The sequence below is a fragment of the Melanostigma gelatinosum genome (genome assembly GCF_949748355.1).
Source record: "Melanostigma gelatinosum genome assembly, chromosome: 6".
NCBI lineage: Eukaryota > Metazoa > Chordata > Actinopteri > Perciformes > Zoarcidae > Melanostigma > Melanostigma gelatinosum.
Genome location: NC_136639.1, coordinates 7369568 through 7386171, shown reverse-complemented (window position 1 = coordinate 7386171; position 16604 = coordinate 7369568). Strand labels below are relative to the sequence as shown.

Here is a 16604-nt window from a genome sequence, read left to right as displayed (position 1 = left end):
ATGAGACCTCCAGTGCACCAACACTGAGAGTGGACTTTGCAGGGAAGTCAGAGACGTCTTGTGTCCAGCAGGTAAACCTCGGAAATGAACAATATTTGCATATTCACAGATTCGAGACGTTTTAATCAGAACGATGGAACCGATTTTAAGAATTTTTAACAATACCTTTTTTTGACAAGCCGCATCAGACAGGAATTATTATTCAAATCACAGTATTTTATATGTCTTAAGACCTGCTGGAGGAGATCTTTAAGTGTCACAAGGATACGTTTAATGACTTCTCCCAACATTAAGACGTCATGTGTTTTGAATTCTTAATTCTTTGAACTATGAACTGATACAATGGTAGTTGTTTGAGGACTGCAGACCTGGATTCCGTATCGTCTGAATTGAAAAGTGCTTGGAAGAGAGTTTCATGGAAGGTCTGTAGTGTTTGATATAAGGGTTGAATTAAAGGGTTGGTTCACCCAAATTACAGAACTTAATATAATCTTTAATTTTGGATGAACTGACCCTTTGAGCATTTACTGCAGACTAAAACTACACAGGCTCATTTGGATGTAAAATAGTTGAATAGCTTTCATGGAGATCATTAGAATTTAGTTTTATTCAAGTTTTTAAAATGTGCTGTTTTCAAATCATTTCTTGAAAGTTACATGTTCATTCACGTTCTTGTGGCTGAAATACGTCTTTTTCAAAGCAGATATTTTGACATCACTGCATGAAAAGCACAGTTGTAATTCGTAAAGTCAAGGCTGCATAGCAGTTAGATGTTCCTGTTATTGTACATAATGGATCTCAGGCATGACAAAGGTCTCGAGGCTGACCTGCAGAAATAAAGACAAATGCTTGAAATGCTCAGTGACGGTTTCTAAGCTTGTACTAAAGCATGAAAACAGTGACTGGGGATAAAGTTGAACCCTACGACGATCATTTCGGACAGTTTGAGTGGAGATGATGTCTTCCAACTGCAGACTCCTTTATTTCTTTGACCAGTCACTTCCCTCTCTTGTCCAGTGGGTAGTGCTAGCAACCCACAGCATTCAGCATCGAAACCACACAAATCTGATCCTAAGTCAGCTGCACTGAGTCAACTCACTGTTGTGCATCTGATTTGAACCTTTATAGCCCTAGCCCTATTATTGTATGCGTACAAATACTCGACGCATACAATGTAGTTTTAGCTCCAATAAAATCACTTTCATTAAATTGCGTCATGCACCAAATGAGGTATTTCATTATGTTGATTATGATTTCTATTCATAAAAATTGCAAGACATTATCACATTTTCTAATGAATATTTAAATAAACCTTCATCTGGTCCACTAATCACCCACCCAGTAAAAAAAAAAAAAAGTCCTTTTAATACAGTCAAAGTGCAGATGCATACAGCCTTCATCAATACAGGCAAGACCAATCGAGCATTGATCGGTTCACGTATGGATGGATGGTGGGTGTTGTGAACTGTGAGCAGCTCTGCAGCCCTTCAGGAGAGGTGCAGACTCCACTCTCGTTGTTTTTTAGGGGGAAAAACAGGTTTAAAGCTCAATAATAGACGACTGGAACGCATATCATTATAGTTTCAACGCTCCTGCTAAGAATCATAATAGCATACTGTTGCTCTCGTGAACCGGCTCAGTCAAAGCAGAGACCTCTCACATGTTTTTGGCAGACCGTCACTCTCTTTCTCTTTGATCCCCCCCTTGTTTGGTTCAATAAAGGTTGCTATGGTAGCCAAGGAAATAATTGCTGAAGAAGTAACAAAACATTGTGAACATTAACACACACAAGGTAGAATAATCCCACCATAGTGGCTGATGAGCACAGCGTGTAATGGTTTAGGTGCTGCAAGCTCAAAGGAACTTCCGTCACTCAGAGATAGTTTGTCTTTTCATTAACTGTCATCATGTCCGCACTGATGTCCGGCCATTCTTCCCGGGAAACACAGTCGTTTTAAGTCCCTCGTCCACTGACCTCATCAAAACAATGGTTTTCTAGCTCTTGGATGATTTCCCTTCTGTGCACACAGTCCTCATTTTAAGTAAGTGTGCATTACTTTTTAGATTAGCCTTAAGAGGCCCGTGGTGCTTTGTTGATGACAGCGGTGAATGTGAGGTCAAGATTATGTTCAGAACTAATTGAGGTTATGAGTTTTCAGGTATATTTTTAAATGTGGAATCAGGGAGCCCTACGGACAAAGCATCAGCCTCTGGAGGGGGGGGGGGGGGGGGTTGTGGGTTTTGGTCCCACCCGGGTCCCCACAGAGCCGTGGGTGCTCGACAGTCCCGTTGAGCCATGAGAGCACAGCGTTCCTATCTCGACATGTCTGTGTGATTACAAACACTTTAGCTTGACCTGCTGGTGACACAGAGTTTTTGTGAGCAGGGTGTGCTGCTGTCGGGCACGGAGACAAATGTCACCTGAGAAAACAGTATAGGTGTATATACGTGTCCTGACCCGGAGCTTCAGCCGGTTTCGCCCAGCTGACCCTCTGCTGAAGTGTGTCTGGGAGAGAAATAGTTCATTACAAAATGTGTTGTCTACTGATCAGATCCTCCAATGTCAAGTTGCATGAATGCTTCATTTTAAACAATGGATGTTTCAAAAATGAATTCAGGAAATCACAAGATTTCAGACAAATTAGCTTTTTCTTCAATGTACTCAAATTCTCGTTCACATTTCATAATTTGTTAGAATTAGAAGCTGTCTTCCGCAGCTCGATAGTGAATACTGGTTTTCTTATACAGCACTATCCTCATTATTTATGAATCTTGCATTTCAGCCTCACCCCTAGAGCCACAAATAAAGTGCAATAAGCAAAACTTTTAATAATCTTCCCTCTCCTTCCCCCCGCAGGTGTTTGTCTATGGCAGAGGAATATGTCATTGTCCCCCGCGGTGCTAAAAATATGACCCATGAGGATATTATTTTCTATTTGAGACTGATTTTCATATCGGCTGGAAGCTACTGCACACTGCGAGGCTGCTGCACGGTGACCAGGAGGTGGAACGTGGACTAAAACCATTGGTTTTGATGGATACCTTCGCTCAGTGATAAAAGGTATAATTAATGGAGGAAATCACAAAGTGCTCATCTGCACACAACCCGGCTCCTATAACACTGTGGTGTCAGCAGGGGGAGCACCTGGCACCAGTGCTGGAGCTCTACAGCAGCCTGACCAGAGGAATGACTCCCTTTTGTAGACAAAGAGCACCCTCATGCTTTATTAAGTTAGACAAAGTAAAACACCTGACAGTTTATATCTGTTCAGAATGCTGCTGTCATCACAATTATTAAGATAATTGTCGATTTCATAAAGACAATCTGTTTTTATTCCAATGTAAAAGCACATGTTTATTCTCTGACTGCATGCACGCATACTTGTACATTCTCATTATTTTTTATGAATATGAATGCAGAATTGAACAACAATGATGAATGTAGGCACACAGATTTTGACAATCTATGCAAAATCACTCACATAAATAGTAAAAAAACCCATAATCACAACATATAAAATGTTAAATATTAATAAATGTGGGCTTAAACTATTACTAAGATATTTTTTCACAGGGAGTAATGTCTAACTATAGGAAAAATGGGTTTTAAAGAAAAAAATACGATAACAACCCAACCCATACCTCAAGAATAAAGATATGCGTGCAATGTCAATGCATCACTCTAAAATATTGATTTAAAAGTGCAGCTCATTAACAGTATATGTGTTAAGTTGTCTCTTAAAATACGGACGTAGAGATACACTGATATATTTTGTGTGATTTGCATGATGAGAATGTGACATTCTAATAATATTTGGACTACATATGTCAATAATGTAGCTTCATTTCCAACACTGCCTCTAATTGTAGGCTACACTGTCCCGTATGCTCCAGTAATAAACACTGTAAAAAAAAAAAAAGTGGGCTTGGCTAAATTCCCTGAACTCTACTAATCGACACATCATCTCCTTCCCTTTTCCAGACGGTATTGATCAACCACGGGCTGTACGTCAGTATTGATAACTTTGCCAAAGCAAAATCAAGAGCAATTGTCCAGTTAATGTCGGGAACGGAGGCGCGGACACACTTTGCTCTTTACTTTTCAAAGACCCGGGCAGAAAAAAAAAGAAGAAATCCTCTACTTTTCTTTTTTCTCTCCTCACTGTTACTTCCACAAAAAACATGTTGGCACACTTGTCAAACATATCGGCGGAGTCTCGTGTTAAGTCAGTGGGCTGTTTTTTTCTAAAAGTGGGACCGGTGACCGTAAACGTTGTTTAACGAGTGGGGAATCCAGCCCACATATTTATTGCAGCCGCTGAAAAAAAATCTCCTCAATATCCCCCAAGATGGCCGCCGATGTAGGATCGATGTTTCAATATTGGAAGAAATTTGATCTACGGCGGCTTCAGGTTAGTGCTATTCTCACCTTTCTCTGCTTATTTTTCCAGCGGTATGTCTCGTGACTGTTCTCCGGGGTGTGTTGTCTCGTTTTGGGGCGAGCGCGCGGCGAAAGCCGGCGGTGTTTGCATTGATAGTTATTAGAAATTGATCTCTCTTCTGCCTTTGTTCAGTTCAATCATTGATCCGCGGTGGAGCGACCGTGGAGCAGCACAGCCTCTGTTAGCCACACCGATCTGGGATCAGCACCGCGGACAGCACTGATGTTTACATGCATTAGCTTTTTTCTGCCTTTTTTTTTTACTCTTTATTGTCCGCGACAAGCACCACCGGCGTACTTACGTGCACGGAAACTTTTAATGCGCCCCTGAGTCTCTGTTCGTGGACATAGGCTGTAACTTTTTCACCCAGCTTTAATGTTTTATGCGGTTTGTGTCGACGGCCGTTGCGTTGCTGCTGCATCTTTCAGTAGGCTAATAGTACTATTCTTGTGATTTTACATATTTTTATTTTTATGTGTGTCTTGAAGAATTTGCATGTTTGGGGAAGTTTCATTTGTGATTGTGGGAAAGTTTATTTTGTGCACATTAGACATTTAATGCAAAAAAAAAAAAAAAAAAAAAATGTTCCGTTTTTTTTGTGGACTGTACATTTTGGAAACGTTATCTGTCAGCGACAGTGCAACAAAAAACCGGTTAGTTGTTGGGAAAAAAGACGAGCTTTTTTTTTTTAAAGACGCCGGACCGTTATGTCGCCGGCACAAATGTTTGTAATTACTCGCGGGGAGAATGTGTCAGGTGAGCGGTTTGTTTGTGTCACAGCTCCGTAACGCTCCCTGCACGGTCCAATTTCAAGAGCATGTCAGCTCCGTGTAGCCTATCGCTTAACCCGCTGAGCTCAAAGTTGCATTTATAAGCTACAATGCTGACCGGCTTATGCGTTTAGTATTTCTGCAAGCAAAACGTTGCATTTTTAGGATGTGAAAGCTAAACGCTGTTTGCAGTGTCCACTCCCCCCCCCCCCCCACCACCACCACCACCCCTCTTCCTCCCACCACCACCACCACCACCCCTCTTCCTCCCACCACCACCACCACCACCACCACCCCTCTTCCTCCCACCACCACCACCACCACCACCACCCCTCCTCTCCTCTCTCCTGAAGCCGCATAGGGCTGCTCGGCCAGGGGGGCTGTGTAATTGTATTCCCCGCTAATGTTTGGAAATCAGCCTCGGCTCCTGCGCAAGGGCAGCGTTCTCTGTGCCGTTTGACTGATGTTCTGTAACATGAGGACTGACAGGAGCGCGGTGGAGACCGTGTGCCTCTGAAAAAAAAAGCCTACCGAGGAGGAGAAATCAGATCTGGTGGCTCTCGGTTGTCTGGTGTTTGGCCCGAGTGTTGTTCCAGCTCCCGGTCGCTGGACCTCTCTCTCTCTCTCTCTCTCATCCAGGCTCGGATCCAGAGGGGCAGAAGGGAGCTATTGTTGCTGCGGCTTCACGTATAGCGCCTCTCTCTCTCTCTCTCGCCCTCTCTCTCTCTCTCTCTCTCTCTCTCTCTCTCTCTCTCTCTCTCTCTCTCGCCCTCTCTCTCTCTCTCTCTCTCTCTCTCTCTCTCTCTCTCTCTCTCTCTCTCTCTCTCTCGCCCTCTCTCTCTCTCTCTCTCTCTCTCTCTCTCTCTCTCTCTGCGGGCTCTCATGCTGATTCACCCCGGCTCCAGAGGACCGTGCAAGCATTTATGATAGATGTATACATTCAAGGTTTTTTCATTAAATATGACTGAGTTGCCTAGGAGCTAAATCTGAACTGCCCCTTAAGGATGCCCGAGCCATTACCTAGTGTCATGAGCAGTGATGTAGTGGTATATAATAAAAAGGGTATAGCCTCCAGTCTGTGACCATCATCATAAGGCACACAGCCATTTATATATATATAAAAAGAATGATACCTGGCAGAAAAGTATTAGTTCATGCTTGTGTTCCCTCATGGAAATTAACTTTGATGTGGAGCAGTAGGCCTGTATGCCTGCAGATGGGTTATTGGCAGTTTATAAAGGTGGCAAAGTCAATAATGAGGAACTGGTGGAAGGTGGATGGAATGAATTTACATCTGCACCATCCCTGGTTTTAGGCTTTTTGGATTATATTCCCATAGTCCAGGTGATATTGGGAAGAAAACACTGTTAAGTACATGGATAATTGTGCAAAGAGGTTATTTTATGTGTTAGTCCACATCGTCTCAGTCGTCATGATTAAATAAGATAAAATGCACATATTGGCTTGAATTATAGCATCTATGAATAGCACGCATTGACTTTATCTTTAATGTCTGGAAAACGGCCCTTTGTATGATGCTTCTCAACCGCTATGTTCACCAGGTGAAGTTCAGGTGTTGGTAACGATCATGTGACAGTTGACAAAGAGCCAAACGCATGCATGTGCTGAAAGTGTGCGGTTTCATTCTCCACGGAAATGATGTTCCTCGCACGCCGAAACATTTCACGTTTCACAGGACCTGATCACATTATCTTATCGTCAGCAGCTCCGGTAAATATTCTCACAAGCCTCTCTGCTCGCGAGCATGCCCGTAGCTTAAATGTGACATCCTCTGCAACATATGTCAGAAATCAATTAATTCACTTATTTCTGATTCAGTCATGGTTGGAGCCGGTCCTGGCAGTGTAAAGTCATTACAGCAGTTTCCCCCAGCTAACCCCATATGGTAGTCTCGCTACACATCCGAGGACATCTACGAGCTATTTATGTGAGCAGTTCACGCTGGAACATTTCATTTCTCATTCCGATGTTATTATATCCGTAAACTGAGTGTGCATTTTTCTTTCTCTCTCTCCCCGGTGTTAGTGCGGTAGCTTCGTGCCTCCGAGTTGTACAGGATGAATAATTCACCTGCAGGCTGATGAAAGGAGGGCAGGGAAAGTGCGAAGCGCTGAGGTGGAGTGACCTTGGTTCCTGCTGGCTGCAGGTCACCCGGCCGTTGCTGTGGTAATCATTCACACCAGCCAGATGGCATTTCCGTGGGCGAGCATGAAAAGGACGGGTCAGGGTCTGTCCTGCCAGGTCCTGCCAGGCCCAAAAACAACTCTGGGCCAACACAGTACCTGGAGAGGGAGAGGGAGAGAGAGAGAGAGAGAGAGCATTGGGCCGGTAGGAAGACTTTGCACAGGTGATGAGAATGTGTGATCAAACCATGAAGAAAATATACAGTATCCTCTCAGCTGAAATGTTGCATTAATGTATTACACCTTTAATTGTCCCCGAAGCGCTCAGAGAAAGGATATCATCAAAGCAGACAAAAAACAGACGTGTATTTGATTTAACTTTAGAAGACTTTGGCTCCACGCCGAAGCCTTTTACTCCCAGTTACTTTTATCCCTCTGTTGTTGTTTTTTAACGATATGTCGCAATGCTGCGCTCATACGGCGAAATAACGCTCCGCTTATTTGTTACCGTTTTCAGAGCCTTGTTTCCATTCTCTCTTCCATCAATCTAAGAGGCAGTGGGGTTTTAGATCAGGAACAAAAGCTTGTGATTGTACTACATTTAGCATGACTCAGTTGCTCTGGTGTCAGCTCTAATCCGCACACAGAGACAACAGCATTGCCAAACAGTGAAATTGCTTTGCAGCCTGCGAGCCTGGCTGCCTCCGCTGCCAGCCTGCTCTGTGTGCTGTTTGCCAGTAGCTCACACACACACACACATGGACACACACACACACACACACACACACACACACACACACACACACACACACACACATGGACACACACACACACGCACCAACCCAGCAATCTTAAATTGGCTGTGAAAATCGGTCTCTGTCTCCATTTCATTCATGCTTTCATATATTTGTTTGCTGATATTGTTAATGTCACATGCATCGGTATAATCTCATTGTGGTGGAGAATAAGTGAGTCCAAAGTGTCTCAGATCTTGTATTATTTATCATAATGACTGCATCATTCCATTCATACGCTGTGATAGACTTTTGTTGTCAGGTCTTTCAAATCTTCAGCAGATTAAGTGCTGCGTTTGAATGCAAAAAGCTGCCCCATCATCATCATCATCATCATCATCATCATCATCATCAGCAGTGGTTTGAGCATGCCTCACGTATAAACATTCCTTAAAACACGCTTTCATGATTACCACTTCTGCAAGCGGATGGGTGGGGCATGTCTGTCACGGTCCCGCATCCTTCGGGTTGCCCCCTCGCTTCCTTTTTGACAGTGACAACAAAGCAAATGAAGAAAGAGAGCAGCTTTGTACGCGACTATCTGGGGCAAATTGAGATGTGAAATCCAGGAGCCATAACCCCGGTACATAAAACGCAGGGAACATTAGAGAGCGAGAGGAGTGGAACAGACTTCAGCATTAAGCTGTTTAACCTCTCTGTGTAGCATTAGTGGTAGAGACTTCAAAGCAGATGCTTCAGCTTTGGAAGCTGGAATGACAAATGGGTTTAGAGACAGCTCCGATGAGCATTCTCACAGGAAGAGGCCCGTCATTAATGTCAGCTTAATCACTTTGACCTTCCTTCAAGTAGATTTCCATACCTATCCAATCATTTTGCCTTGCTTGTGCTCCTGTCTGCACACGGCTGTATGTGCTGGCGCTGGATAAGCCCGGCTGTGATGACGTTACTGCCTGTATCAGCAATTGTATACTTGAAATGTCCCGAAAGCTCTGGTGTTAAAAGGATTGCTTCACGCAAAATACACACATTTCTTTCTCACTTTGCTTTAGCCATGCAATTAGCTTTGGTTTTATTTTCCCCCAGCTATTTGACACGTACGTCTCTGAGATCCCAGATGCGATGGTGGTGAATGTAATTTCCTCTCCGTATAGTTCACAGCTTTCACGAAACTACAGCTGCGGCTCGTGTCTTTCAAGACAGCGCCATGCTACGTATCTCTGCATCAGCATCTCGCTAAATCCGACGTTTCAGTCCCCGATTGGCTCGTAAGATGAGTTACGGGAAGAATTCTAGTGAAATGTAACATAAATATGACATTAGCTGGGTCCAGAGTAACACCAATAAAACATGAGAGGTCTTCCATACGAACCTTGTACAATCAAAGATAGAAGCTATGTAAACAAAGCGCAGGATGCCTTGAAGGTCGACGATTCCGAACCAAAAACACGTCTCGTGATGGTTAAGGTTGAGGCAACAAAACTACTTGGTTAAGGTCAGAAAAAACATGGTTTATGTTGAAATAATGACGTAACAAGGTAGCTAGCTAAATAAATAACTGGCCTCAGCGGACATTCTACGTAACAAGCGCAAATTCACTTTTAATTTACTTTTGGTCTCACATGGGACATGAACAGCGACATCCTGTGTTTGTAACCTCGCCCCCCCCCCCCCCCCCCCCCATGTGATAGGTTGCTAAGAAGATTGCTTACCGCCAGCTGAGCTTTCAAACATTTCATCCCGTAAACAACCTTTGTGAGCGGCTCTGTGACTGAAATGTCTGAAATCTAGGAGATGGAGACGCAGGACCGTGATACGTAGGAAGGTTGTGGATCGGGGCTGGAATCCACAGAACGGTTCTCATTTCAACCAGTTTCTACCGAAGCATTCGTCTCTACAAAAACTGCTGACAGCATGTCCTGTTGGATTTGTATCGAGAAACAGGGACATTGTTGAGGAAAGAGATGTTACGATGAAATGTTGGCAACGCTGTGAGCACCTCAAGCGCAATTTTATTCTTTATTATTATTATTTAAAAACTCACAGACTCAAAACCTTCTTGACTAGATACCACTGTGACTCAATGTTTTTTGTAATTCGGCTAACGTGACCTTTTAAACTTCCGTCTGGATCAGAGCAGCTACACTTATGGTGATCAGGGCTGGGCGACATTACATATCTCGATAATGATACACATCACAATATAGCATTGTTTTCTGGTAATTCAACAAATAGCCGATATGAAATAACCACACGGTAAAGCCTTTACTCCTGTGTGAAGTATTTCCTCATTTAACTCAGAACTTTAATGCAAAAATCATTAGTTTCAAGTGAAATTATGAAAATAAACAGATATCTCCAGCTATGTTTGTGTATCACGACATTTCGGTTTATGATTTCATCACGATCTGATTCCACTGAAAGACAAAGATGTATCATATTGAATCATCACCCAGCCCTACTGTGCACATGCAAACTCTCAGTATTGATCACTAATTGCTGTGGCTAATGAGCGCATTAGAGTTAATGTCACATTTTGCCCGAATATCTCCGTTTTTGGAGGCTTGCTGCTGTCTCTTACGAAGCGCTGTGTGCCAAGAAAAGCAATGCCCCCCCCCCAATGTTTCAGCAGGAACGCCCCCTTGGGTAGTTGACGGTGCTTCACAGTGAGAGACGCCAGATTCTTCATAGCAGCGCGTTCTCCGTTTCTGCTGCCCCGAGGCTGCAGCAATTGCTTTGCAGGAGTAAATAACCAGCTTTAACAAAACTTCAGGGACACATTAGTCTGCTGGCGGACGGCCGCATGGCGGTGGGGCAGCCTCTTCCTCCCTCACAGCGAGCCGGGCGGAGGCGTCCGGAGGGGGGGAGGTAATGGCTTTTGGGTATAAAGCTGTGTGACAGTCCCATGCCAGGCAAGATCACATTGAGCAGCGCCTCGTGCTTTATTTGTTTTGAGTGTCTGACGCCACAGCAGACGTATCGAGCACCGGTCCTTTCTTGTTCATGTCACTGGGCTCCCACTGCCTGTCTCTCCCTGTCTCTCCCTGTCTCTCCCTGTCCCTCCCTGTCTCTCCCTGTCTCTCCCTGTCTCTCCCTGTCTCTCACTGTCTCTCCCTGTCTCTCCCTCTCTACCGAGCAAGCCTCAGCTGTATTTGGCAGACTTCCACTTGCTCTATTTCATTCCTCGGTTGTCCATTTCGTCCCTCATGACCAAAACAGAAAAAGACGCCTTTGTTTCTTCTTCTTCCAAATGTGCAAGTGCCAAGCGTCTGTACTGTGTGTGTTCTGATGTCGGGTTGTCATGTAGCGTGGTGTGAAGGGTGCTCCTGCAGGCCCAGAGCGCTCATGAGATCAATGCTTCACTTACCTTCTCCAGGTTGTCTTCGGGGATCTCAGCCTCTCTCATGATGTGCCACTGCTGAGTGTGTGTTTACCAGACTGGAGGAATACTAGTCCTGTGCATGCCACCCATTCGTAAAGCCCATTTGTCCTCATTTAAGTGGGAAGGGAGGAGACCCGGGGAAAGACGGCCTCTTGTTGGCCTTTTGAGTATTAAACCGGCGTTTGTTATTACTAAGCAGACGCGCTGTTATTTATCAAAATAATACAAAAGGTGTGTTGTAGCAAAAGCAGATGGATCAGGCTTGTTGTGTAAGCCGTTCTTGTCTTTGTGCAGCTGCTACCCCCACACAGTTAATTACTCTCTTATTCATCCCCAACAATGGGAGGCGATAGAATAAATCTGAGCCGCGCGCTCTCGCTTCTTCACCGGGAAGGTGCAGACTGGGACCCTAAAGCGAGCGAGTGGCTTCAAGAGGTACAGTTTATCATTTTTAATGGAGAGGAACAGGAAGTGGAGACGTGAAGCTGGGCTCCGTGATTTATACACCACCTCAGTCGTTGGGGGGAGAGAAGAGCAAGTCTATCTCCCTGTCCACACCTCTGGTTCGCGGTCGCTCCTGCTTGACTCATACCGCCCTTTGGCGTTCTCCTCTTCAACACCACCAACATCCGGGGAAATAACAGAACTGGAGAATTTTTGCCGACCTAACCGTGAGATTTTGTAAAAAAAGAAAGAAAGAAACATAAGTATTGCCCTCTTCATTTATTATCCATTATTAATGTCAGCAATTATAGATGTTAACACGTGTGGTCTAATTAGTTATTGCTGGTGTGGGGTACAGTGTCATCCCAAAATCCTGCCTCTCTTCATCTGGTGCTGTTGTTCCCTGAAAATCCCAGTGATGTCATGCCTCCATTGTCACCTGTTCATTTGCTTTGGTAGTGGAGGGCATCGGGGTATTGATTGGGTTTGCAACTGTGTTAGCGGCTCTGCCGGTGTGTAATATAGGCCTTGAGGCGATTCTGCCTCTCCGTTCAGTCTCACGAGTGCTTTCCAGACCTTGTAATCTTAATTAAATATGCAACTTTTGATCGCAACAGGGTCACTATTTATTTATTTTTTGCATTGAAATGTGGTCACAGACTCACTCAACAAATGAGAGAAAAAGCTGACATTTTGAATCGTAATGCAAAACAAGGGAGAAAAGAACAAAGAACTGAATTGAGTCGCTCCTTTTTCAATTTCCCTTGTTAGCCTCCTGCTGCATTCCCCCTATAGTTTTTATTTTTTCCAGAAGAATTTTATGATATTTTTTCCTTCCCCTCCCCACCTCTCTCCCTCTTCCTCTCCTCCCTCTCACTCCTTGGCAGTTTTCCCCAGACAGGTTCCACAGTGTTTTAGAGGGGATGGATTTAATTGCTCTGTGGGGATTGGTTGGCTGTGCCGGGCTCGGCTGTTTAATTAGTGTACCCTGCCGGGATTGGTTTAATGCTTCACGATCTTGAAATTGTCTGATTGTTCAGCCCCCTGGGGAGTCGCTCTGCCTACGTAGGCCAGCAGGTTTAGCTAAACATTGCTCCAGGCTCCCGCTGTATGCGAGAGGAGGAAGAGTACGCCTGAGGAACAAAAATTTGGTCGAGGTTGTGTGTGTGTGTGTGTGTGTGTGTGTTGGGGGGGTGGGGGGGGGGGTCAACTTCTACGACAAACCAGAGGACGTGCTTGTGAAGTGGACAGGCTTCTGGGTCCTCCTGAGTACTCGACTGCAGGAGGGAATGTTCATCGTCACAATGTCCCAACTCAGCTTGATGCTGTGTGGAAACGATCCAATCGACTATTAATGCAGTACCAATATTTAGTGTTTCTTTATGATAAGCGAGCACGTGAGAGCAAAGAATAACCGGTGACGCATGTGGTTCTCCGCTTGGCCCGCACACATTCTCGCTTGGATGTCTGAATATTTCTGAATCAAGCTTTTTTTTCTCCTGCTGACCCTGTTTTGCATGTGGGAGAATCTCCGCTGCGATGAGGCCACCAGGATCATTCCGGCGTGGATCTCTGAGTGATGCGCTTGGTCACCTTGAGTGAGAGGAGCTGGGGAAATTACTTTTGTGTAAATGGGCGGAGGGTGTGTCTGTGTCCCTCCTGTAGCCCTGCACGGGACGCCCTTGGTTTGGTTCAATCATGGCAGCGGTGTTGACCTCAACAGTAAATGTGCTTGGCATCAGATCCCCGGATAAGGGAAGAGCGTGATGTTGTGGCGGCGGCGGCGGCGCAGTCCGGCACAGATACCCATTGAAGGCTAAACTCATTCCGCTTCATCAGACGTATCGAGCCCACTCACTCAAAGAACTCAACCTTCAAGTGCATAAATCTCCAGTGGATGATAATGGGAAATACCTTCCTCTGCCTCTCTGCCTGGACTTTATAATGCGTTTGTCCTCACAGTGAATGATGACTGAGTGTTCTGGTGCAACAATGATTACTTTTAGTCTGAGAGCCGTCAGTAGAAGGAATCCTCCTGATAGATGCCACACAGATCACGCATTCTGCTTTTTTCTTGACTGCATCGTCTGCGCTGCACCTCATGCTTGTCCTTACGCCTCTGTACCCGCTGCTGTGTTTACAGATGCACAATCACCAAGGTGATAGACCACATGGCAACCAAAAGCGAGTCCCACATGAGAGTCGCACCCTGGGCTTCATCCCCTTTCTCTATGGGGGAGATGCCCTGATTACTGAGTGACTTTGTGCTGGCGTTGAGGGCCCTCTCCAGTTGTTGGGATTGTTTGTGCAGTGATGATGAGGGGTTGTGAGTAATCACAGACGGGTTGTGTAGACAATCTGTTAATCTCTCCAACGTTTCAGCTATGTTGGGAACAATTTTATTCATTTGTGATAAATGTTACTTCCTGCGCGTCCTCCTAAAATAATAGATGTACTGCTGGAATATAACACGCTGTGGTCGTATCGGTGGATCGGAGATATTCATTGTGTTATTTTTAAGGGGTCAATTGTGGATCATGGTCAAAGTCAACAATGCTGCTCTTTCATAAATGCACCCCAAGATTTAATATGGCAGAGCTCGTTCTCTTTCAAAGATACAAAATATTATTGCATCCCAACGCCATCCCCCACTGCCTTTTGGGCGGGGTGTGAGTCCGGCGTTCGTCTAGACGTGCGGCATCATTAACCTGCCACGACCTCGGCCCCTGATGAATTCACTCTCACATCCCCTGCAGCCTGGCGTTAGCAGCCCTTTCCTGCAGTCCACTGGGAACTGGGGCTCCTCTGGACCGGCCATTAGAGCCACATAGCCTCCACTGGCAGGCATTAATAGGCCAAGTGGCCGGAGCCTCTCTCAGACTGCTGAATAATTCAGACCGTCTGGGCCGTGTCTAGTCCCGGGGCGCAGGGGGGGGGGGGGGGAGGATGTGAACTGGGGAAGCAAGGTGCAGGGGGGGGTCTGCATGGAGGTGCAGGGGTTAATAACAGGTCTGCCTCTCTGTGTCAGCAGCTGCTCAACCCCCTCAACCCCCAACCCCACCCCATGTATGAAAGAATCCTATCCAGTTGATTAGATTTTTTTCAAAATGGATCAATTTTTAATCAGCGGAGCATCTGACTACGGTCAATACCATTGTCGCTGGGAAGACAGTTGTTGGACAGCCGTCTTTATTTACAGGAATGTTTGTTTTTTACTGTATGCAGATGGAGAGGCAGGAAATGGCTCAGATCACTGCACCACTGCAGTCCCTGGCCTGTCCAGGCAGGGGTCTGGCCTCATCATGCATGTCTGCAACAACAACAACACCACCACCACCACCACCAAGGCTGCAGCAAATCCAGCGCTCCCTGATCCTGCCCTTTTGGATGTTTAGTCGTGAATATTTATTCACATCAGAGCAGGAAAGGTGGATTAGTCTAATGTCTTTTCCTGTGCGAATGTGGGTCTGTCCGGAGAGACTTCTCTTACCATTTTGCATCTCCATAAGTAGTGAGTAGGAGTGAGGAGCCAACAAACTAGCTGTAATACCGCCATCAAAATTTCATTGGGCTGTGGGGAGACCCTAACATGTTAAATAATGAGGAGCGCATAAACTTAATGTTCAGAACCTCTCCGCAACTGCTGACGACGTCTGGTTATGACTCGATACGTAGGCAGAATTATGAGGAGATAATCCTTCAGACTGCTCCTCATTTTTTGCACATCTGGTTCTTAAACACCACAATCCCCCCCCCCCCCCCTACATGTTATTTGTGTGATCACTCTGAGGAGCCTTCAGTGTGTAAAGATCAGAGGGAAGTACGTTTTATGAAATCTAAATACTGTCCTGTACGTCTATTTCAATGACATATAGTAGAAGTAAGGCCACCATTGTACAGGTAAACATGAATAAATAATTTAATTTATTAATAAAATAGCATATATATATATATATATATATATGTATATATATATATATGTATATATATATATGTATATATATATATATATACATTGAAATAGACGCCTTCACAGTCTCCTTATTAAACAGTGAAATGTTTCAGTAATCAAGGTCAGATGGTGCGATGTGCTGTAGAATCAATAATGTTCTGTCCTGATGGGGTTACATCAATATATTCAAGTCAAAAAGATCAATCGATAATGTCACCAACATGGACACACTTAAAAGTGCAAATAAATGATTTCGCATTCACTCCACGCTGTCGCTAGGAAATATGATCATGTAGGCTCACCCAAATAATTAAGAAAAGATATCAGTGAAAGAAGAGCACTAAAAATGACAATTAGCCGAGCTGTAGAATGCCAGACGTCATCCCGCTGTGCCTGTGACAATGTCTCACCTCATAAACTGTCACGAAAAAGTGACTTTAATCACCCGAACACAAAACTAAGCAGAGGCAATAGTGTTTTGTTCTACTGTTCCAACTAATCGTATTCACTTCAATTGAAATAATGCAGATATTAAAAAGCAGCTCCCATAAAAGGAACAATTAAAACTGCATGGTTGACAGTAAAAGCCACACGCAGTCAAAAGGGTAGGTAGTCCCAAAACACCGTCGATAACGCTGAGGCGACGGAGCATAAAGATGATGCATGCCTCAGTGATTTAGGAAGGTGACGGCAAAAAGTAGGTTCTTCTGGAAATTGC

At 44.7% G+C, this 16604-nt stretch overlaps 1 protein-coding gene across 1 annotated transcript in view; it reads left to right on the top strand.

The window, feature by feature from the left end:
- Positions 1 to 4349: 4349 nt before the first annotated feature.
- cux2b (cut-like homeobox 2b) overlaps positions 4350 to 16604 on the top strand; it is a gene marked incomplete at both ends in the record, with an annotated part of 86268 nt that continues 74013 nt past the window's right edge. Inside the window, one exon of the mRNA XM_079270834.1 lies at positions 4350 to 4412. Within this exon, the coding sequence (XP_079126960.1) occupies positions 4350 to 4412 (63 nt within the window). The remainder of the gene's footprint in view (positions 4413 to 16604) is intronic.